Source organism: Psittacula echo, assembly GCF_963264785.1.
Source record: "Psittacula echo genome assembly, chromosome: 1".
Taxonomy (NCBI): domain Eukaryota; kingdom Metazoa; phylum Chordata; class Aves; order Psittaciformes; family Psittacidae; genus Psittacula; species Psittacula echo.
This window is the reverse complement of record NC_137735.1, coordinates 122,048,282-122,074,144: the sequence shown is the minus strand read 5'-3', so window position 1 is coordinate 122,074,144 and position 25,863 is coordinate 122,048,282. Positions and strand designations below refer to the sequence as shown.

Sequence of the window (25,863 nt, the reverse complement as noted above, 5' to 3'; positions counted from 1 at the left end):
TTAAAGGAATTATTGATGTCAGGAAGATTTTACATGCTAGCTGGACAGTTAACATAACATATACCTATACCCAAATAATAAATAAATACATAACTTCTGATAAAACACATAAAATCACAGAATTTTATAGTACCTTGTCATGTAAAGACTCTTCCAGATTTTTCCTGAAACTTTCAGATTCTTGAATCAAAACATTCTAAATAAAAACAATAAAACAAAACAAAACAACCCCCCCCCAAGCCCCCCCCCAAAAAAAGCAGAAAACAGAAACCAAAAAACAAACAAACAAACAAACAAAAAAAAAAAAAAAAAAGAGAAAGAAATTAGAGCTGCGTAAATATCATGTATCACCATACACGGGTAGCCTCCATGTATAAGGTAGCAAAATAAGCAAAATTAATGTTTACTGGACTTTAAAATTAAAATCCTTTAATGCCTCAGTTTGAGTATATATTATATTTCAAACTCTGGAAATAATTCAAAATAATTATTTTATTATTTTATTTATTATTAATGATCTGTAATTATAATTCAAAGATCATGTTTTTTTCAAGAACAGCAAAAACTTTGCATCTTTCTTGAACTGAGCAACTGTCACACTCTTAACACAACTATTCTCCCAGGTTCTTCTTTTGGCAGGCCTATTTCTTGTTTTGTACATTTTGTTTCAATGATATAAACCTGAAGTACATCCTCTTGAGAGACTCTGAAATATCCTACTGAAAGATGCCCCTCAGATCAAACTGAAGAGGAATAATTAATTAGAAGAGGCAGAAATCAAGGAGGGCAAATATAAAGGTCAGGGGAGCTGAATTTTGCAGGCCCAATGTCTCGCATCACAGAAAACCTGCAAACAACATTTCCTCTCTGAGGGTGAATCCTCTGTCTCCTGGGGTGATAGCATTTTACTCTTCCCAGAGGAAGTGAGATAAAATCAGCAGGTTAAAATACAGGAATGACAGTGTATCTGAAACATGTCCATTCCACGGTCTCATCCAGTTTCTCTCACTGCCTCATACCATATTTTGCAACTGGTCATTTACAAGCTCATCTCCAGACTCCCCACTGAGGGACTCATAATATTCAGCATATCCAGTTTGCAGGAGTTCTGGAAAAATGTTTGATCATATTCTCGAATTAATTGTCGAATGCGTAAGTTAGATCATATTTGTGGTAATATATGGTAATACAAAAATCAGCATCATGCCTCCATCCTAATAAAAGCAGAATGTACTTCATACAGGAGAAGCTTTATTAAGCTGAAATTTCTACTGCTCTTTGCACTGTACCTTTTCTTCAAGTGCTGCCATTCTTTCTTTTAAGTGTAGCTGCAGACGCTCATTGGATTCTGTCAAAAGCCTGTCTACGGTATCTGATAATCTTTTGTTGTGCTCCTCATTCATTTTTTCTCTTTGCCTTGCCTTTAATGTAGAACAGAAGAGACAGATTAGTAATTAACCATTATACAGTTGTATCATTAAAAAATAATTAAAAAGTTATGGTAACCGTAGACATTTAAAGAAATTAAACAGGAAATGTAATTACAGTTACTGATTAATGCACATTAATTTTTCTATCAGCAGAATACTTTGAATGCTGTGACTAGATGTAAACTAGTGTATTAAGATGGTTAAATAAAGTGGGAAGATGCTGCTAGAAATAAAACATTTATCAGTAAATAGATTTGTGTGCTGGAGTGCTTAATGTAGTGCTATATTGACAAATTAAACCAAGAAAAGTGCACAGAAATTGTCTGCAATGCACTTACTCTTTGAAGTTCCTGATTCTTCTCTTCAAGTTGAGCTTCTAAGTGTCTCATACGTTCCTCAATATTTCCATGTCTTTCTTCCGCCTGTAAAAAACATAAAAAACCTCTTTCTTTAACTTAAGTGGCTTCGTAAGTTTTTATCTCAGTAAAGTTTAAACAAAACATAAAGCAAGCTACTACTAACTGCAAAATTAGTTTTCCAAAAAGAAACTTTATTTAAACAGGCAGCTGAACAGCATTGCTTGAAATGTGTCAGCTACAAAGGCCTGTTACATCCAAGCATCAGCAAAACATTGGAGTTATTTATGAGCAATGAAATCAGCCAAATGTAACATGCAGACTGTGCATGGTTTGAACACAAACCTGCCATCGTAAAATTGTAAGCTCCTGAAGCACTGAACTGCACGATGGTTGATTATCAATAAAAATAAAATAAAATAAGTTAAAGAAAATGAAAACAAATCAGATGGATTCTATTTAGCAATAGAAAGTAAAGTCCAGTAGGACTACCTTCCTACGTATGGAGATCATTTCTTGTAGTTTAGCTTCCATAACATATTGATAATCATCAGATGAGGTAGAAGAGGTTGGATCAGACTAACAAGTCAAGGAAAAGGAGAGGGACAAAATTGAAAAATCAGAACTAAAGACACTGACACTGAACAGAACACAGCACAGAATGCTTAAAAGAAAAGTGTGACTGAAAATTTAATACTTTGAACTGACAGATTTTTACGTGGAATAAACTACACTGATACTTGGTGAATATGATGCAGTTGATGTGGAGAAACTGAAAATAATGGAATGCTAAAAAAGCTATCAACCTACACATGGAGGTTCAAGGTTAGTGATGGCTAGCTGATGACATATTACTACGGAGTGAATTCAAAGCAATACTGTCTAATCTAATGGGTTATTTTTAAATTATGTCAAACTAGAAACCAGGACTCTGTGAGGCCAATGCCAGAAAGTCCTTCATAATTCTTCTATCATTTTCTAGGTATAAACCAATGCATAAATACTAAATTAATGGTTGGTCAGTTACAGAACTGAGCAATGTTAATGGTACATTCCCTAATTTCTAGAGAACAGAAAGAACATCAAAAGAGACAAGGCTCAAGCTTTAGTATTCCATTTTAGAATACACTACATAAGCCCTTTCATCCAAATAAACAATATAGTTTTCATCCCTTTGAAAGGATCCACCCTGGTGGATCTCTTTGGAAGATCAAGGTCACCAGATAAAAGAAGAACCTATAAATAAAAATTCATTAATAGGAATGAAAAGTCATTACTGAATATAGAAATGGTAATCCATCCAAAGATTCATTATTATTTCTGACACAAGTTGACCTTAATTAGGTCATGTGTTGCAAAACATGAATATTCATGTTATTGTCATATCAAACAAGTCTATGTTATTATTCAAAACGAAAAAAAAGAAGCATCCTTAAGGAAAGGGGAATGCTATGTTGGATTTGTTGCTATGGAAACAGGAGTGTGCATAAGGCATATAGATAGTGCTGATGATGACTTTGAGTTGTGAGCTAACTCTTGTCAAATGCTATTCCACTCTGTCATATTTACCCTCTCTCAAAAAGAGATCCTGAACTCCATCTTTAGGTCAAACTTTAATATGTACAAAAAATATTAATTTTAAAATTTGTTTTTTAATGAGACTGTTTTTCATACTCATCTTCTAATGATTTATAAGAATAATTAGGGATACCAATGTAATTCCAGATATACATCATAGCTTAAAATTACCCATAACTTAAACTCAGTAGTATTATCAGGACCAAAAGCTCAGACAGAAAACAAGCCTGTGATCTAGAGATTTAACATAAACTGCAGCCTTTGATATGAAGATATCCACATAAGAAAATCCTGCTTTGAATAAATACAAGAATAATGCTTAACTCTGAAGATTACTACTATTTTCAGAGTAAGTATATTTACAAAACTCAGATTCTTCCAAAATTTAAGGGAAAGTCAGTACATTTTGTAACTAAGGTATTTTAACAAGTGCAGCTATTGTTTCTTATCATGAAGCAGGTGCATTGTGACATATCTGACTTACTATCTAAAACTATTTTGTCCATTTATTACAAATTGGACCCATGACAATCCCTTTATGATTTTCTTAATCTTTCAGTTGTACTAAATAAATAGAAAGATAGGATTGAAAAAGTGAAGTTCTCACAGAAAACCAGATCATGCTACCCCTTCCATGAAGTGACCAAGCTTCATCCTCCTCTGTAGAAGGTAGTCTTTTCCCCTTTTTGAGTCCTGGCTGCACTACTGATTCAAGGCTTTCCCTTAATGCATCTCCAAGGGTCAGGAGATTTTAAATCACCAAAGACAGGCTGATAATAGAAAAGGCTGAACTAATTCTATCTCATTTTTAAACCATTTTTATTGAGGGAGATATAGAACCCATTGGGCGTATCATCCTACAGAATTAAACTACTTAGAAGCTGTATTAACTGACTGAAAACTTAATCTTCGCTGCTTCTATACTCTTAATTGCAGGTTAATGCATAATATGAAGATAACTAAACTAATATTTCTAGATTCAAAGAGAATCTCATATAAGTATTCTGAAATGTGGTGCTGTTCGTCATAACCCATCCTTGAGAAGCCAGTCTAGCGAGCTACATAATTTACATTTACTTTTTCTCTAAAAGAACAAAATTATTTTATAACTGAGACATTAAAAAAGCATAGGTGCACCTCCTCAGTACCCACCCTGGGGTCTAATGCTGTTTAGGGAGTTCAACCACTGGTTACGTGCCAAATGCCTGAGCAGCCCCTGCTCATTGCCCTTTATGCTGAGGAAGGCCCCAACCGTGGTCTCAAACAGACCCTTCTAGATAAAAAGACCTAGTAATTAATCTGTTTCCTAAGGAATTTGCAAATGCCTCCTACACAGACTTCTCCAGGCCATACTGTCATAAATATATTGAATGTCTTCATCTCTGCATTGTGGTTTGAAGCATGAGGCAGAAGCTGAGACAGCAGTGCTAGTCATGTTCCCTTAGCAGAGTTTCAGATACATGAGACAGAAGGGACAACTGTGGACTCATGATCACAAACAGAAGTTGGATTTCTTCTGACTTGCTTTGCTAAGAGGTAATTGAGTTCAAACCTTTCTGAAGTGGAACTTGCTTCACTGCTGGTGTGGCAGACCTTACCCTCCATTCTTTTCAATATATGACTTGTATGCCTGTTCTCTATCACTTTGTACATGAGGATTAATAAGACACATGGTGCACTATTCAGCAACTAGCATTTAAAGTGTTTAGCCAGCACATTCAGATATAAATAGATTTGAGAAAATGTGCATCTCAGACTGGATTAAAAATATATGGACAAAACCTAACAATTTCTGACCCCTATAGACAGCAGCATGAGTCTTGATGCTCACTTTGCACTCTGTGTGCTATGAAATAGCAAAAAAATAGCCAGTATAAGCCAGTAGCAGATAGGAAAATTTTACTTTGAGGGAATACGGAAGCAGCTTGTATTACTGCTGTCAAACCCTGTTAAAACTCTGCTGCTGCACCTGCTGCGAATACTCCCACAAAAAAGATGCTGCTTTCACATCATCTGTTGCTATTGGCACTGCACATTTTTCAGGTTTTTGCATCTTAGTTGAAAAAATGTCCAATTTCAGATGCAGAAACCACCTGTACAGTAGTGGTGCTGTAATTTTTCTTCTTTGTGCTGATTTGCAGGAGAAATCTAACGGTACAAGCCTATTTCCACAGTTTTGAGACCTTGACTTTTGAACCTGCAGTCTCCAAATTTTCTAATGGCTTCTTATGGCACACTCTTTTGGCTATCCATTGAATGAGTTACTGAAGAGGAAAGAACGCATTATTGAATTGAGCTGTGCAACTGATGGAGAAAACAGGTGACCATGGTGACTGAGTCACAACAGCTCACAGTTAACAGCTATTTGTTCACATGCTCACTTCTAACCTATTGAAATGTGACGAAATGTGACAAAATGTGCTGGCTTAAGTCAATCCTTTTTTCTGAAACCCAACCTTTCAGTCACTAGATAGCCACACATTCTTGCTCTTCCTTTTTCTCACTTCCTTTTGCACCTTGTAGGTTTAGTAAGCAACACCTTCCATTTAGTTCTGCTTCTTTCATTTCTTCCTCCTATCAGGACAAAATCTTCTGTGGAAAGGGAAGCATAAGAAGAGGGGTGGCTTGAAAAGACAGTAATGTGTTGGAAATGTGGAGTTTTCTTAGGCTTCTCTCCTCATAGAAGATTTCTTTTCTTCAGAAGAGGATTTATCAACTTTTTTCTCTATCTAACACATCATCTTCTCTCTATCCCTTATTCTCACTGAGGTTTCTGTCTTAACCTCATCCATTTTTCCCAGGAGAAACTACTGCATCCTTTCCATTGCAAAGCTTCTCTTTTCATTTTCTTCCAACTTCTTCCCTACTTCATGCAAACCAGTTCCCCACATTGTCACAAAAGAAGCACTGTGTCCCACCTGCCTCCAACTTTCAAGTCATTCTATATCACCTTTAAAATTATCTGAAGGTGTTACTATGCTACATGTGGTTTATTATGATTATGGCTTCCTCTTCTCCATCTCAGGGCTTCTCTAATGCAGCTAAAAAGCACTGTTGGCATTTCTGGTGACCTGCATACAGGAATGATGAAGTAAAATGCTGACTGCTGTCTTGTGATCAGAGAAGTGACATGGTACCTTTGCTGCACAAGCACCTGAGGAGGAGAGTGACTACTAGTTGGAGTGAGTGAATGGAAGTAGGTGGATGCTGGTTGTCTCTACTGGACGCCTCCTTGAATGCATGCGAGGAGAAACCATGTTTCACAGACTAACCATCTGAAGATTCTGGATGCTCCAATATTTCTCCCTTCTGAGGAAAATAAACATCTTACAGGATAAAGAAGGGTTTGATTAATATTGGAGGGAGGTTCTTTCTGCTACCAACTGCTACCAACTGCCTCTTCTCCTGGGCAGCCAAACAGACCAGGACTGTGAGAGTGATTACAAGGTGGCTCAATGAGTCATGGCAATCTAAATCTTGGGGTACATGCCGAGAGCTGTGCTACTTGTCATGACCAGACAGATACCAGTGCGACAGCCAGGCAGGACAGCACATTACATGGGATCATGCTGTTCCAGGTTAGTCTGCCACAGGCTGACTAACCCTCCAGTTGCTCACCCAATGGGCAGAACACAGTGAAAACAAAGCCAAAGAAAAGTTCAAATGATTCAGGTAAATTTATGGGTACTTATCTGAGTTCACTGTACAGTCCAAACTTTTGGAACTTCACTCCTTATGAACTAGTTTGGGCATGGAAAAGTAGCAAAAGACATTCACTAGCCCATATATATATATATAAAAAGAAAAACAAATGTTTTTAAAACTGACACCATAGAAGGATCTCATTCTATATCCTTCATTTGCAGAATCCCAACCCAGATTTATTGTGAGGAAAAGCATAATAAATTGAATGCAGAATTGTAACATGCATATTGTAAACTTGAGGGGAAATATGATTAAAAAAAAAAAAATCACATCCAAATCAAGAACATGTTTGTTCTGTTTTATCTCCACATGTAAATAATTGGTCTTACACTTCACCCATGGTGAAGCAGTCATGGTTTCAAGTTATCCCATACTACTTCCCTTTAAAAACACATGTAAAACATATTAGGCTTAACTCACCTCTTTCATTTGATTGTAACCCCATTAATCTCAGAGAAGCCACTTTCATTGAGGTAGTATAAAAGAAAGGAGGATCAGTTTTGACTTCTTTGCAGTGCAGAAAGACTAGCTGGTTCAGGACACTCATCTTTTATCTAGTATATATGGACATTGAAGTGATCGCAGCTCAGGTAGGCAGAATAAAAGTAGTTTGAAGTCAGCTAATTTGCGCCCTACTGACAATATGTATGCTGGCACAAAGGCAAAATTAATTAAGCATTATTCAGCCCCTTAAGTAGGTCTTGCAGTTTTCATTGACCAGCTAGTATGGTAACAGTATCCCAGCTAGCTCATTTAAAACTAGTTAAGCAAGCTACAGTGATTACAGCATTGTCCTTGGTTCTGAGCTCCATTTATGTGATTCATGAAAATTACTGAACTTTACAGCTGTCAAACCAGCATTTCAATAAGCTCTGCAGTTTGCGAAGATGTTGTATAAAAGATACATAAAATACAGGCTTATTTGGCCTATTGGCCAAATTCTGACATAATTCTTCATGTCATGTATTCCAAGAAGACACAATTTTAAATTAAATAATTTCTTCAGTTTTTCATGTAATCACAGAGAAATGAACAGAACTGGCACTACCAGTCTAATATACCTCTTAATTTCCTGCTTCGCAAAACCTTTGATAAAGTACGTCAAAGTGAAATGGGGTTGAGTGTCAGCTCTGTTCACAGCTTTCTAACCCCATCCTATGAAATAATGCAAGAAGACAAACAGAGATGAATACTGCAGCTTTATGGTCACAATAACAACAGTATCTCATGGAAGTCCCTGAGTGCTTTGCATGGTTGAAATGGGATTTCTTCTTACAATATTTTTCATTAACATATGTTCAAGGAAAAATGCAGTTGCAAGATAAGACATGCTTGAGACTGCAAAATACTTACTGGTGTCTAATTGCTGGAGAAATTATTCAGGAAAAATCCTCTTAAAATAGAAAACAATATTTTTAAGCTACTGAGGGTATTAGAATATGTGATTATTTGTTGAATCAGAGGCAACTGAAAAAAAAAGTTAAAATGGCAAGGGATTGCTCTTATATGCACCTGAGGTTTCATTAAAATGCAGTGATATTTGTTTGGTATTTCATGTAGCTCTCTTTTCGCTGATTCTTCCTTTTTTTCCCCTCCATTTTTGGTCTCTCAGATTCCCACCCATTCATACAAACCTAAAGTGGACAACACGTAATCTTGACTACTGGATAATGATCTTGCCTTAATAAAATAATAAAAATCCCCCAACCCAAATGTCCCATAAGCCTCTCTTTCTTTCTATTTCTTCACTAAATTACTTAAAAATCAGACAGTATTAATAAGCTGTTCGGCACCTAAGGCTGTGCTATAACTGGAAAAACATGAGAATTGAAAATAATCTGCCAAATTTAAAAATAGCCAGGCACATAAATACCTAGAAATATTCCTTGGCAATAGAGAAAGGAACACTTAAATTAATCAGCATGATATGTAATACAATCTCTTAAATGCATTTTTCTCTACTTGTCTGATTTTAAGGGATGAAGAATAAACATATTAGTACTGTAGGTCTTTATGAAGCTGACAATACCCAAGCCATTGTATTAAGTACCTGCCCACCTGGAAGTATTAGAGGCCAAATATGAAAACTACACTACTGAAAAATATTTTTTTCTTATTATTTTTCTGCAAGAAAGCTGCCATATAATACATTTATCAGGGGAAAAAAAGCCAGTTTCAATTCCTCTCAGGATTTCACATTTGTCTTTGCAGATGTATGATACAAAGAATGATTCAAAACAAACCATCTAAGTATGTACTTCAAGTTCTTTTCATTTGCATTGTACAAATGATCCCAGCTGCCACTAAGATTTGATTGTATAGCACTTATTGGAATGGAAATAATTGTTGTTTTATACACACTGTGTATGAAAACATCCAGAAGTAGGTAAGTGTAGGAATGGAACTTTCCCCACCCCCACCCCTTAAATTAGAAACTCTTATGCAGTAAAATGAACTGTCCTGGGATAAGTAATACTCACATGTATTGGAAATATAAAGGACTTCATTGTAAATATAGCCTAGCTTACAGATAACTACTTTTTCTATTACCAAAATGCTAAGAATTACAAACACAGCATTGAGACCATTCCTGTCTAAGCTTGTGGCACATACTTATTGGGAAACATTTTCTTCTTTCAAATCATCTTGGTACTAATTTTGTTTTGTCCTTGAGGCAAGGAATCAGGATGCAAACCAGCGTTAACCAATGGGGCTTCTGAAGTGAACCTATTTCTCAGGGCAGTACCTTAGTCAGAGCTGCAATTCTCTGTGCTAGTTCAGCCTCCACTTCGGGTAAGGTTTCAGCCTTCCTCATGGTCTGCTGCAGCTTCTGCTCAGCCAGCTCTAGGCGCTCTTGCAGCTGTCTGTTTTTGTCTTCCAACTGAAGGCCAAAGATAGATAAACAGATATAAAAAAAATAACCAGACTTAAGATTTTCCTTTGCTTTCTTAGGTATTGGGGAAGCAATCAAAACTCACTACATAGGCATAGATACTCCACAACCTGGGAGAGCTCTTTGGAGAGTTATTATCTCTAGCATGGAACAGTGTAGGCTGCCAGTTTCACTAACAATAAGTGATCTGAGGCTCAAGGATCATACGAAGGTGGAAAAAATGAGTTGCAAAATTGCACTAATGAAGATGAAGAAGTAGGTCCTCTGATTGATGGGTTGTTTATCTGAAAAATGAATGTATCGGTGCCAGTAAATTCAGAATTTTCCAGATGGAAATATTGAGTCCATCTCACAGAAAAGTTTGTGCATGAGGTAAACCAGGAAAGAAGTATAATTCCAAAAGAAGAGAATTTCCAGCAAAGTTTCTGAACAAATTGTCAAATGCAATTTTCTGAACAAATGCCAATCATATATTAGGAAATGTTAAAACTGAAATTTCATTCATGGTTGTTATTTGCTTAAGTTGGCAGTGATTTTGCTCCTTGTGAAACTACAATCAAGTCTCATTTTATAGAGGTGAAACTGATTAACCTGTGACAACCATTAAAGAGCAAAAGGAGGACTTTTGATAACTTTTGTGCTAATTTCTGGCCTACTGAGAAACATCACATGATTAAGACTTTTTTTAATGGCTTGATAAGTGTTTCCTAGCTTCCTGTTCATTCCAGATTATAGAAGATGTAATGAAAAAGATGCATGCTTTTAGAATCTTTTATAACCCTTCAAAGTATGAAAAGGTAGGCTTTTCACATCGCTATGCTGCAAATCATCGTTAAGTCTGCCTGTATGTATTCTAAGCCTGGTTCTACTGATCACTGCTTTGAGGGGGTAGACTTCTGCAGCACAGCATGACTTACACTGGCAGCAATAAAACAGCGTTTTAGTTCCGATTCTTTAACTTCCCTGAGGAAGTAGTCACATAAACATATATACACACATACAGAGAGATGTATGCATGTGTGTGTAAATATATCTGTATAGAGTCATAGAAGCAGACATTATCAGATTATAAAGGCTTATTTCCCATATAGTATTTTATGTTGTTTGAAGACAAGATAGGTGAAAAAAAATAAAATTAAGAAGTCTGATATTGAGGCTGAGGAGAAATTTTATCTTTTACAATTTGAATTATATTAATTTTATGCTAGCTTTCAGTTCAGATTGTAATCTTCAAATTACAAACAATATTTTCTGTTCACTTTACACTTCAGCTTTTGAATCACTGTGGAAACAAAGTACCACACAAGAATGCTCCAGAATCAGGCTTTTTATCTTATACTCTTTTTTAATAAGTAGAAATCATTAGAATATATCGTATGCAAATTTTGATCTTTCCTGCAGAAGGGAATTTTTTTTTGCTTATACTATTTTTTTTATTTGGTTTGGTTTTTTGGTAAATAAAATTCAGAAAATTGTTAGATAAGAAGCAAAGATAATTCTTTACTTAGGGAATAGACTATGTGCATTTATGCAGAACACTATCAGAACACACAGTTATTTCCCAGTGTTGAATATACACCTTGACATGTAGTCATAGTTGTAGGAGCTGATATGAAGCTTAGACTTGCTGAACAAATTTTTTTAGATAAACTAATCTGTTGATTAAAAAATGAACATATTAAACTAATGTAAACCTCCTATCTTCCCCCTGTTTAGCATTAATATTCACTATATATGAAGAAACCAACTGAGTAATATTTGCACCTGACGGAGGATGGCTTCCTTGTTTGCCAGTTCATTTTCTAGCTTATCATTCATGTCATGTATGGAGGTGGATTCTCTCTGAGCACTGAGGTAGCGCTTCTCCAGCGTAGTTATTCTTTCTTCCATATCTTCCTTTTGTGCCATTGCCTAATGTAACCAAAAAAAACCCCATCAAAACCCATGCAATTAAAATGTCATTTTATACCAGCTTAATTATCACTAGATGCTAACAGTAGACCGAGACGCAAAGTATGCTCAGAAGTAATTTTTCTGTTTCAAAGAGAATTTATTTCCTTTGGGATTTCTTGCAACTATGATGTTTAAAGTGGTACCTGCTGAGTAGAGCAAACAGAAACAATACTCATTGTTTTATATTTTTCTAGTTTCTATGCTTTTGAATGCAAAAAACAATACCAAATTCAGCTCACATTTATTGCTTGCTTCTTAAACAACATAAGGCTTGATCAGAAAATAGAAAAACTGATATAGGTACATAATAGTAGAAACATAGTTCAATGATGTGGGGGAAAATTGTATGTGCACATTCCTGGGTCCCACTAAAATTTTATTTTCAAAATTCTAAAATAGAAACTAACCATCCACACAAATTGAGAACAACCACATAAGATAGATACTCTAGAGAGTACTAAGGAGTACCAGAAATTTAAAGAGGAAGAAAGAAAAGTAAAACTGATTACATTTTCATTTATTCAGAGAAGGGAAAAGGATATTATAAGAGGGGTAATGAAGTTACCGCACATGAGTAAATATTATACTTGATTATATAAATAACATCATTTTATAAAACCACACAGGAGTTTTAAAAATGTACTTTAGACAATCTATATTACCAGCACCCTTATCTAATAGAGTTCATCTTGAAAAATTGAAATAGCTGAAAACTGGCCAGAATGCACTCTAGTTATGCTAAATCCCAAAGGAGCTGGCCTTTCTCCTATTCGATTTGCACATATGTACACCCACTTTTATAAGCAGGGATTTGTATAAAGAGATATCTAGTACTATTTCTGAATGTAAATTATGTGTTTCCAATGTACAAGGGGCTAGTACTCACCTTTTGCTACCCATATTCATTGGCCTCTATAAGTTTGTAGTGGGTAACACAGGAACAACAGTCAAGAAACAGGAGGCAAGTGTGATAACTCCTTACCTCTCTAATGTCTCTCTGATATTTACTGTTCATTTCCTCTGTTTTAATGAGTTCTTTTCTGGCAGTCTCTGCTTCCTGCTCCACCTCTCCCACACGGGAAGATAGTGCAGCCAAACGCTCTTTCATTTGTGCCATTTCATAGTTTTGCTTTTCCAGTAGTTCCTGAAGTTCAACAACTTGACTGGCTTCATCATTGGAGTCTATGGAGCCATTTGATAGGCGCTGTTGGCAGAGAAGTGACATTATCTATTAGTTATCTTTTAACACAAATTTATGCAAAGAATTTCTAAAACAAAGATTATTTTAAATATTACACAAGCAACTAGGAAGAGAAAACCACAATAATTCCCACGCTAGATAAGACAGGTGTAGTTATTAAAAAAATGTAAAAATATTAGTATCCATTCATATCTAGGGATTCCAGAATGTAACATCTCATAGAGAAGTAAACCTCTGTATTAAGAGCAGAGTACTGTATAAAAATATCTTTAGTTTGACATTACAACTATTCAAATACAAATTGCAACAATACTACTCCTAAAAAGCAACAAACTGCATGAATACATCTTGGCTAAACTTACACAGCATTTAAACTTAATCAAAGCCTATTTAATTTGCAAAACTAGGCAACACTGCAGGCAGGAAGCAACACTAATAAATCACAAATTCACTGTACCAAGAAGTGCTTAGAGTCTGGACAACAGCAGACAATTGGTTAGTTCTACATTGGAAACACATTCTGCTGTAGTAATTTGTACGCTGCTGAAAGCCTTGATATGAATATAGTTATAAATAAAGAAAAAAACCCCAACCTAAATACAAAAGTCCTGAACTCACATTGCATTGCAAATATGATTTTAGGAATATGATTTATATTTCAAATAAACGATTTTAGGAGAGATGTGTGTCATTTTACCTGTAACATGAAAAAAATCAACCTGAAGTAGTCCAAGCTATCATTCACTTTCTTGATTAGGTACAATTTTATTGGTTACCTTTCTGTTATGCAGTATGGGAACAAAGTATTTCAGTGTAACTGTCATTTTAAATATGTTATAGATCTTAAAGAACATCATGCAGGAGTACCGGTCCTAAAATGCACTCGTCCTTCAGATGGCAGGGAGCATAGCAATGTATATATGAAATATTCCTAGCAAGTTCTGAAAGGAAACCAAGCTTCCTTTCATTAGCACTTCTATATTATTATCACCAAAATATATTTAAACAGGAATCTTCTAGAAAATTCAAAAAGAACTTTACTTTGCTTATTGACTTTAACTACATTCTTTCACCAACCAGCCATAAAATGAACCCAGATTAAGACCACTTGCCCTTCTGCGGATCATCGAATAAAGTTATTTTACTCTAAAAATTCATTATATCAAATAACTCTGTTCCAAAATTGCTTTCTTTATACTAGTTAATTATATTATCTTGACATTGTATGCTAGCTGTTGAATCATCATTGATCTACTTTCAGGTCACTATGATAAAATGATGATAGCAATTAAAAAATTTATTTACACTCAGTTTGTTATTCTGAAAGTGTTCAGTTAGTCTACTTAAAATCCCATTATTATGCAGCAGTCAGATATGTGAACAAATAGTACTCAAACAGGATAAACATTATAACCATCATACTTTATTCCATTGTGCAAATTTGAGATAACTTTTTTTAATCTATGATAATTATAATCTGGTTTACAGTTTTAATCTCATACAGAAATTTTAGCAGTTGTCACAGATGAACAAATTCTACCTTGCATTGAATTTGCCCTACAGCTGTCTAAATAGTGGTCCAGGAATTGCTGCAAGGTTATAAGCAGCCAAATAACAAATCTGAAAAGTAATAAGTGGCATGCGAGCATGTAGTTTATGTGATGTAAACCATGGTACTTTTGAAATGGCAAGCTGCATTATATAGAATCATAGAATCATAGAACAGTTAGTGTTGGAAAAGACCTTAAGATCGTCTAGTTCCAACCCCCCTGCCATGGGCAGGGACACCTCACACTAAACCATGTCATCCAAGGCTCTGTCCAACCTGGACTTGAACACTGCCAGTGATGGAGCATTCACAACCTCCCTGGGCAACCCATTCCAGTGCCTCACCACCCTCTCAGTAAAGAATTTCTTCCTTATATCCAATCTAAACTTCCCCTGTTTAAGTTTGAACCCATTACCCCTTCTCCTGTCACTACAGTCCCCAATGAATAGTCCCTTGCCAGCATCCTTATAGCCTCCCTTCAGATACTGGAAGGCTGCTATGAGGTCTCTACGCAGCCTTCTCTTCTCCAGGCTGAACAGCCCCAACTTTCTCAGCCTGTCTCCAAAAGGGAGGTGCTCCAGTCCCCTGATCATCCTCGTGGCCCTTCTCCAGACTTGTTCCGACAGTTCCATGTCCTTTTTATGTTGAGGACACCAGAACTATATAGGAATATGTCCACTAGAGTTATGTCAGAGTTATCTTTAAAATCATGAAAACTTTTGATAAAAGCACCTTTTAGATTATAAATATTTTCTTGACATGCAACATAAAAACTAACATTAAAATGGCTTTTCAAAGGTCTGCATATAATAAGTTCTATTTGCTAAACATATGAAGGTTTATTTACCCATATAACTATGTAAATATATGTAAACAAAGAACGTAAGTTTTGCAAGTTCTCTCTGAACCTGCCAAATTAGGACATTTTATTTTCTCTTTTTTCTTGCCAGTTTGAAGTTGGGCAAAATAGCAATTATCTAAAGCACACATAAAAAATAAAGCAATGTATATGTATGTATGGATAGAAGGTAAGTTTCAGCAAGGAATTGTTTTCAGAAAAATCACAATGTTTAGAAAAGGCTATAAAAATAAGACAGTTGTTTCTAAATAACAGAATGTCATTGTTGCAGAAGATCTTGGAGACTGGAATATACTGTTACCTGCCTCAAGATATGACATATCCTCATATCTGCCATAAGCCTATGACCCTAATACTCATGGTGACTGGACTTCAAGATACCGCTCTTTCACTCTCTGTTATTCTAGGATGGCATCTCAACCATCTGTGCCATCTGTTGCTCTATAAAACGTAGATGAATTTGGTCAGTTGCCCCGACTTTTGGTCAGTCACTCTGATTTTTGGCCAGTCAGCTGCTGATATGGTAGCTGAGATATTAAAGTTTTCACTTATATATAATATACAGAATTTTAAAGATATAAATCCATTTTGAAATATTTGGAAATAGAACATGATCAGTAGTAGTACTTGTTTTAAAACCCAAGTTACTTTTAGACTCTCTTTGAATCAATATAATTTCTACAAATAATACATATACTGAAAATTCAATGTGAGGAAGAGTAGGAAAGAAATGCCATACGAAGCTTAAAAGCTTTAAAACCAGGTGTTCAGTTTGTTGTTTGTTTATTTAAAAAAACCCTTTTAAAACAGTTAGGCAGACAAACCGGAACATTTTGTCCCCAGTCCCAGGGGAAAAAAAAAAAGAAAAGATTATTTTGATCTCTGCAGTGTTGATGATCCTTCTGACTTAGAATGCTGGCCAGATCATCAGGGGAGAGACAGAAATACAGTATATTTCTCAGGTCAAATAAACTTGTATGAATTTTGTAGTATAGAAATACTGAAAAGGAAGTAAAATAATCATGAAAGGAAATTAAACTCTACATGTCACTTGACCTTGTGAAAGAGTAAAATTTAATGCTGCAAAGAGATGCTGTTTGAGGTGTAAGAATAAATGAATAACAAGTTGCCAGAAGATGCTTTTTACTACAGAGTTCTTCCACTCTTATTCCATTCAACTGCCTCATGCAAAAGGTTTAAAAGAAAGTAAATTATATTAACACAGACACAACTACGTGATAGCCCAATCACAAGTGACAACTAAAGAAGAAAAAGCAATAGGATCATCATCCATGTAATCAGCACACAAAACCAAATGTGAAAAGCTATGCCCAAAATAATAGCATTACACCTAAGCTGCCACAGTAATTTCCAAGTGGTTGGTTGCCTCTTTAATGTTTGAATACTATGCTACTTCTCTAGGTTGTTCCAAATCTTTTGGTCTGTGTTAGGTGGAAACTGCAGAATCATTAGAGGTCTCCTCTTCAGTTACCTTGCATTTTCTCCAATTTCTAATCAATTACGAAAGCCAGTGTTCTCTGAACTATTTCTTCGCTACCACAATACTGATGTAAAAATAGCTGCCTTCTCCAACACTTTTCTCTCCAACCATCCTCACTTTTTTGCTTCTTCTACCAAGCCATCAAAAGACGTCAGTGTTTATTACTAATTTTAAGATCTGAAATATGTCTGCTTCCTGATCAGCTTTCAGCTCTCATTCTTCTTTCTGATGCCTGTAATGATCTCTTACACTTTACTCACTTTGCAAAATGATGGCTTGGACAGGGGGAATAATAATAATTAAAAAAACGTTTACTTGACAGATAGGCATATTTCTTCTTGTTGCTGGTTTCTTCCAGAGTGCCTGCCTATCTCGCTTCTATGCTATTAGAAGAATTTCTGAGATCTTACACAGGAGAGAGAAATCCTGTACTGCTTCTTGATTATAAGGGCTACTTAGCTGCCCAAACCAAATTCAACACATAAACCCTGTCCCCATTTACCCTGACTAATTCCTTTTTCTTACCAGTCTGCCCAGCCTAGCATTAGAAATTATTGGCCTGGCAACTCCTTGCAGTAAATCAGCCAGCATAAGTTAGTCAGCCAATGCCATCAGATGGCACAGCGCTAGAGGAGTAAAATTCCCTTGAAAAGGTAAGGACACCTTTAAGGCAGTGGTTTAAAGGGCTTGACATGTAGAAATAAGTATATAGAGATTTCTGTTAGGTAAAAAGGATTATGTATAACTGAACGACTAATTTATATGAAAGGAGTTTTTTTCTCTTGAAAAATTAAAGATCTGAGAAGTCTATTGATTCAGCACGTAAATAATGCGTAAGTAATGCAGCTTTTCAGTATAATAAAATCCCTATGGTATACTGTTGAGCACTAAGTATTCACAGTCATGCAGACAGACTGAACTATTAAGCACCACAGTACTTACAAAATATTTGCCTTGACTCTTTCAGAGAGAATATTGAATACTCTCCCAGACTTACTCCTTAGATTCATAAAGACTTGCAATCCCAGCTACAGTTTTTATCTGTATTTCCTTTCACTCTGAAAACTCCTCACCTCCTCAGGTGTTTCAAGCCATCAATCTTCATTAAGTCCCACTCAGCACCTGCTTCTTTAATTAGCTTTATCAATATTAATCCAGAAAGAGATAATTAGAAAGCCAGAAAGACATCTGCACTGCTGAAGGACAAACCTATCATCTGGTTATCAAATATTTTGTATGTCTGAAGTGTATTACTTCATTAATTCAGACTATGAATGTTTTGGGGCAAGGATCACCTCTCCCGCTAGTTTTTTACACATCATGCATTCTGGCTGCACTCAGTAAACAGCAAAACAAAAAGTCCTTACAGCAAACTTTCTTTCAGAAATCCACTGGTCAAAGACATTCTTGCTTTTACATGAGGTACAGACTGGTTTTGCCCACTGGCTCCTCAAGCATTATTCCAGAGCTAAGATAAACCAAAGATGACTGGCAACACCACTTTCACAGCCAAACTTTCATCTCCAGGATGCACCTTTCATTCTGAGCTACAAAGCTTATTATCAAGGACTGATGAGAATACCAATCCTTCTTGTCCAAAAGCTTCATCAAAATTTTAGATTTGCTTACATAAATAGCTTCCCGTAATATTGCTGGTGCAATAATTTGAGGTGGCAGATATACTTTGGTAATACTTTATTAACACCCTGCATTCAAGTTTCCCCAGAGGTACATGAGGTGTAGTCAACAGACCCTGCTCATACTGTCAGGAGGAGCCTACCTGTGAGTTGTCACTCACTGCTGGCTATTTCAGATGGAAAACCATCAATATTGAGAAGAGAAGCACATAAGCTATCCTCCTGCTAAATGGCAGGTTCCTTCTTCACTGTATGCGCCACTGCAGAGTTTCACACCTGCCCACCTTCTTTCCTTTCATAACTCTGCATGCATCCTCCATTGTCATGATCTTGATCTCTAATCCTCAGTCCCACTTTCATAGCTTCACTACCTATTTCCAAATAGATTTCTCAAGGGACAATTTATTCACTGGGAATTCTGTCTTTCCTGGCCTTCGCTTGTGGGCCAATCAGGTCCCTACTGATCAAGTGAAAGATCTGGACAGCAGCAAGTGGTGTCCACTGGTCACCAATCTAAGCAGAAGAATATCTGATAATAGAAATAGTTGAATCTTAATTCCCTCAGCAAGTGATCTTTGTCAGATTTTTTTTGAATAATTCTTCCGAGTCCTTTGAAGATCTGTTTGTGCAAGTTGGTCTGTTTGCAAGTTTCTGTATTTGCTAGCTTTTAAATTTGTCTTGCTTAAAAGATGTAGCTTGGAAGCTCTATTGTCATAGAGCAGAAATTTTAACATACCTGCCTGAAGTCCCCTTTAGGGAACATGTGTGCCCTTATCTGTTTAATGACCTGGCATCCACCTACCAATGAAAGTAACTCACAGAACAATCTGCAGCCTTCTCCAGGCACAAAAAGTGAGACCCCAGAAGCTCCTTGTTGGTTTTTATTGTTTTGTTTTAAATCAGGATAGTTCCATGTTGAAATCCCTAATACTTCCCTACAGCAGATGCCTTACAAAGTTTGTAATTTTGTGAAATCAGAATTAAAAGCCATTCACTCTATTTTTTCTTAGAAGTTTTCCCTTTTTGTTCGTTTGCTTTTCGTTTGGGCTTTATTTTTTGGTGAAGCAATAAATAGTCATGATTAATACTTCTCATTACTTCTATTTCACCATTATTTTCTTTTGAGATGTTTCATTTATACTTGGTAATGAGTCTCCATTTATGATTGTCACCATTAATAAGATTTCTATTTCTTAAAGATTAACTAGCTTGATTTCCCTTACTGTTCATTTGAAAAAAATCCAAAAAAATTATGTACTGACCCATTCTTTATAGAAAAAAAAATATGGTATTGTAAAACAATTTCCTTTTGAACCAAATTCTTTGTCTCATAAAAATATGTACACTTTTCATAGAAATTACATAACACTTTCTATAAAATTTATAGAGTTATTTTAGCATTCTCCTTATTTTCATTTTCTGGAGAGTTTTCTCTTTTTATTGGCTCTCAATTGTCACTATTAGCTTTTTCATAATTTTTCTAACACCAGTGTAGATAAACAGACTAATGCAGCTTTGGTCATATTGTTTTAATGATTGGCATGACTTTGACTTCTCCATTCTCTGGCAATGTCTCATTTTTCTAAGATTTTTTGAAAAAGAAAATGAATGGCTCAGAAAAGTTCTTGAACTGTTCTTTCTATCCTCTTGAGAGGGAGCAGCCTAAAACTATGTAATAGGTTTTTTTAGCTCCTTTTCTAAGCATTGAAGTAATACAAAATATTTCTGTGTTGCTGTGAAATGCAGTCAGATGATTTTTTTCCCACAAAAGCATAGAAATCATTCAGTACTAATGCTATAAATGAGCTGAAATCTGTTGTCATCTTTTTCCTAAATACACAAAAAGTTATTCCAGCTTCAAAACAGATGTTAAACTTTGACACATCTAAAACTCAGAAAACAGTCCAGTTTTCATTCCGTGTGACCTATACTGGCTAACTCTTTCTGTAGGTTATTTTAAGCTGAGGAATCCTCTAATTGCCTATATCAGTTTGGGACTGTGTTCTGCGAACCTAGGCAAGCTCGACTTCAATGTCTGTGTAGACTTTACCATGTCTGTTTCTCCTGCAAAGTCGAAGAAGGTAGGCATGATTAATAGGATGACTACCTAAAGGTACTGGTTAAGTTTAACCTATATCATTGTGACTATCAGACACAAAGTTGAAACCTAAACCATAGCATCTCACTCAGATTGACTGAAACTGAACCTTGATTTCCTTTATTATAACAGGGTGCAAACCGTTACCTCATAGTCTATTGTTCTCCATCCATACTGCAGAAGTTGAAAGAATGTTTTCTAAATGGATGCTTAGAGTATGGGTTTAAGAGGAAGTATCTTAACAAAGTGAGGACTTCACAAAATAAAAAGGAATTGATGGTATTATGCACTAAGGTAATGTAGAAAGGGAGAGAGCAGGTACTGCAGAGGATTTGAATTAGTGTACCTTGGGTGACCTGGTGTCAATATATAGTCTCCTGTTAACTCCCTATCTAGTACGGAAAAGTTATGAAGCGCAAGCCTTTAATTCAGCTTAACAAAACCAACTTCAATTGTTTTGACTGGGAAGCACAGAAGTTTTCTGGACATAATGGTCTACAAACATTTCATACAAAATGACAACGATATGTTTCTTTGCTTTCATTTCTCTTTTATTAATATCTAAAAATGCAGATTTCTTAAAGGACAGATATTTCCATTTAGTTTTGCTTATAAATAAGGTGTGCACTGACTCAAATCAGAAGACATAGCTTCCAAAGAAATGGCAAAATTAGAGATTTTCAGCTAAGCAGTGTGGTGGTATTTAAAAGCACAAGTGAGTGGGATGTTCACTGTTTTAACAAAATTTCACAGAAGTGTCAAAGAGTAAGATTTTGCAAGGAACAGAAAAGTAGCTGAACAGTATTTGTTTACTGTATGGCTCTGAATCACATAGATTACTCAAAGAAAAATGCAGACATAAAATAAACCGCAAAGCATGTAAAATTAATGCTTGCCATGCAAACGTACCCCTGTAAATTAGATTGCCTATAAAATAAATAAGTAATGTTTAGTGTTATTTTTTATAAGTATGATTTATGCCACTGTTCATCACAGGCCATTAGACAAAAATGCACAATTAGAGATCCAAGCAGCAGCTTTACTCATTTCATCTGTCTGCCAAATGTTATGTTATGCTTGCACTTTAATTTAGTAACTGTGAAGCAAGAGAGGAAGATACACAACTTGGGTTTTCATCAAACTAGAAAACTAAGGCTTAGAAGAAAATGCTGTTTCTAAATCAATATTCTCTACCTTTTATTTCTCTTTCAGCCTGAAGCAGCAAATACTTAGGCTGCTAAGTAGTTAAAGTATCTAAATTTAATATTATATCTAAGTTTAATATTAAATATCTAGTATTTAAATATCTAAATTCAATATCCCTATTTCTCATTGAAAAAGTGCTAAGTAAGTAAAGCTCTTCATTTCTCTCTATATGAACATGGGCATGAATTTAAAGAGTATCTATAGGTACCAGAGAGGAAAATTACTTTTTTCTAGTTTTGAGGTCTCTGTTATCCCGCTGTGGACTATTCTGGCAGTAGTTATTGCATGTATACCCTTTCACATACTCATGCCACTACACCTTGCCCTTCTGTATGTGATGTGCATAAGATCACTCAGCAGGATATAGTATTCGTAATTGTAGCATTATGCAAAAATTCCAAGCAAAGCTTGTTATAAGCCCCGGGTCTAACTCTGTACTCTATCAGGGAGCCCGTTTACATTTCTTTTCCATTTAAACAAGCTCATTTTTGATACTGGTTTAATTAAGCAGACTATTCTAAAGGGACGTGCCACAAAATATTTAGATTACAAAAAATCTAACAACTGCTTATTTCTCATTCTGATGGTGTATTCCGGAGAAAACTAACATTTTATACCTTTTCATGAACCTTTTGCCCTGGCTCCATTCCTTCAATATGCTCTGATTCGGCAGGCCCTTCACCAGCTGCCATTTTCCTTTGAATGTGTGCATTTTGTTCACGCAAAGCTACAATCTGCAAAAGAGAGAAAACATGTGGTCAACATACATAATAAACCTTAAAACTACTAAGCAGACAATTTGTTAAATCTATTAATATTTTGATCCTATTCTGGCCATTTGTAGCATTTGCAAAATTATCTGTACATCCACACAGGTTTCAATGCCAAACATAGTAAGAGCTGTTAGGCATTGATTTTGTAACAATGCAGAGACAACTCGTTCTTCCATACAGAACACAATGGACACCAAACTATCATTATATAAAAACAGTACTGAAAGGCTATGAATTAAAACCAGGTGATGCAAAATGAAATGCTAATTTTCTGTCAACTTCCCATCTGTTACTAAGTGCAACATACGTTTTGACTAACTTGTGTTAAGAAAAACACGTACATAAAAGCCCTTGTCTGTGGTATTCATTGACTGTTTTAGTGCATATACAAGTAGGTTTTATTGTATTGAAAGTATTGTTTTATTTATCTGTAGTGCTAGTAAAAATCCCATGCAGATACTGGAAAATAAGTTGCTTTCTCTCTGACTCTGCAGCCTACCCTCAGACAATAACCAGGATGGAAAGATTCAGGTACTAAAAGACTTTTACATGCTATACTGTGGTAAGCTAAAAAATCTGGCTAATATAAAACTTATTTTGATAAATTGCACAGTTAGATCTCTCTATATAGTTCTGCTTTCATAAGCATCCATAATGAATGATTTACTGGATTGATAACATTGTGTATGAAACAGTAGAAAGCAGGTAGGATGTATATATACTTGTCCTGGGTTCAGCTGGTGTAAATGTACAGGCTTCTGTCACTGTACTGTGTCTGCACAAATCCTGAGTCAGAAGCACCCTAAAACACTATCCTGGCCTAGAATACAAAAGCATGGGGTGGGAGGCAAGATTCAAGACCATACTACCTTCAAAGTGTTCACAGCAGCCAAGATTTTGTGGGACACTGAATTTGACTTAATTTAATTTTAATTTACATTAAAATATGTTTAATTTGATCTGAATAATTTAATAAAAAATAAATGTGTTTTTTCAAGTATGATTTTTTTAACTTATGTTTAAATTCTGATTTTAAAGACTATTTGAATCAGCTCTGACCAGCATTTGAAATCTCATGGACGCACCACTGCAAACAACTCTTCCTTAGTATAGATGTTGAAAACTGTTGTGATTTGACTCAGGTTGATTCACTGCCTGCTAAATTCCAAATTACAGCCCTTGCAGAACTCAAGTGACTCCCACTGATTTCAGTGTTAAGACTGAGACCTGAGGGCAACATTTCACCCAAAGCAATTATAGGAAAATATAGAAGAATGACGATTAAAACTGCCTGACACAATCTGTGCCGTTTGGATTGTATAAATAGAATGAGCTTTAAAATGTTTTGCTTAAATAAAAGAATTAGGTCCGTCTTAACTAACAAAAAGATCTTTATAATCTCATTAGCATAGACTCCCTTTGAACACAGGACTTGGTAATTTAATAACTTTTTTTTTTTTCTGAATAGCTTCACCTATTTCTTTTTCTTTACAGTTCAAATGGTTTTCAAATCTAAGTTACTGAAATTATGGTTCCCACCAAGAAGAATTAGCCATGAATTACTGCTAAGTGACTTTAAGGTAGATTAAGGGAGATACTTCAATATATATATATTATAAAATTCTGATTTGTAGAGAGCAATTATATATCAAGTAAAACAAGCATAAAATCATAGGATATGTTAACTGGCAGTCAACACTAGATCTGGATTTTCATATGATAATCTTTCATTGATCCATTAAAATGCAGACTTCACTATGCCTTCATTTTGAATTACCACCTGCATTTAAGACAAACCCTTTAGCTCAACAAGAATATCGTATAAACACTGCTGCTAAAGTTTATCATTTCATCACACATTCCACAATAGTTATTTTTTCTTAGTCTCTGATGATCTTTAGGTACCCTAGGATTATCACTTTTTAAGTATGTAAGTAAGTAAATAAAAACATGCAAATGTCCCTTCAAAGCGAAAGGCAAATAAAAGAGTACAATATTGTGTGTCATTATTTTTGGGAGATTCACTTGATTTTTGAATGGGAAAAATTTCTTTGCCAAACCCCTATCATTGTTACAGCTATTTTTTTCAATGGTTTTGTTACAGTAATGAATGCAGAGTAACTATACACAGGAATAACATGGAGTTTGAAGTCTGTCACATCTTAATAGTTTCAGCTCTAAGGTGGTCATCAGATAACAGATGTAAGTTGTGCAAAGCCACACAGCTAACTTGTTTTCATACTTTTTCTCTATTCTTGATTTAAAGACTAAATTAAGGCAGAATTAATGCTCCTAAAGAAGCATGGAAACTTTCCTGTGTCTTATAAATAAACATGAATATTTACTTATTGGTTGTTGAAGCAAAGGTTTTTAATTGCTGTAACAGTCTTGTTTATTACTTACTTATTTCTTATTTAACTTGAACTTTCAAGAATGTGCAAATAATTTGAAAATGTACTAATTTAATCACTGAAGAATTTGTCTAACTTTCTATACAGGAGGCCAAAACACAGCTGAATAGATGATGATGCTGAAATAGGTGAAGGTGAAGACAGAGAGGACTCTATGTCCCAGGTAGCCTCTGAATCTTAAATTCTAATCATCATTACAACAACAGACAGTGATAATATCACAGATCTAGGTAAGAAACTAATTGTTCAGCATACATAAAATTCAGTAATATTACTTTTGAGAAGTGCCTGTTCCTTATATTGATGTTTTTATGTTTATGATATCTAACTTAAAGTATCTACTACAAAACATGTCTGCAGACAGCTTTCCAAGTACCCAGTTGTCCTGGGTTCAGCAGCAGCAGTCATTTTTTCTTCTTCTTAGTAGCTGTTGCAGCACTGTGTTTTTGACTTTCGGCCTGGGAATGGAGCTGATAACAGCAATGTTTAGACTGACCAAGGACTTTGAGAGTCTCATGCTCTGCCAGGGAGGAGGAGGGGCCGGGAGGAAGCAGGGACAGGACACCTGACCCAAACTAGCCAAAGAGGTATTCCATACCACAGCACGTCATGCCCAGGATTTAGAACTGAGAGTTCCCGGAAGGGCTGGATCATGGCAGGGTGGGGGTGAGGTACCGGTTGGTGAGCGGTTGTATTCTCTTGCTTGTTATTTC

At 35.5% G+C, this 25,863-nt stretch overlaps 1 protein-coding gene across 4 annotated transcripts in view; it reads right to left on the bottom strand.

The window, feature by feature from the left end:
* PPFIA2 (PTPRF interacting protein alpha 2) overlaps window positions 1-25,863 on the bottom strand; it is a gene marked incomplete at both ends in the record, with an annotated part of 317,533 nt that overhangs the window by 53,590 nt on the left and 238,080 nt on the right. For 3 of the 4 annotated variants that reach the window (XM_080620699.1, XM_080620700.1, XM_080620701.1), the window contains 7 exons: window positions 134-196; window positions 1,290-1,421; window positions 1,769-1,852; window positions 9,816-9,950; window positions 11,727-11,873; window positions 12,898-13,119; window positions 22,584-22,700. In XM_080620699.1, coding sequence (XP_080476825.1) covers window positions 134-196; window positions 1,290-1,421; window positions 1,769-1,852; window positions 9,816-9,950; window positions 11,727-11,873; window positions 12,898-13,119; window positions 22,584-22,700 — 900 coding nt within the window. Of the gene's footprint in view, window positions 1-133; window positions 197-1,289; window positions 1,422-1,768; window positions 1,853-2,278; window positions 2,366-9,815; window positions 9,951-11,726; window positions 11,874-12,897; window positions 13,120-22,583; window positions 22,701-25,863 lie in introns of all 4 variants that reach the window. The other variant, XM_080620698.1, reaches the window with a different exon arrangement.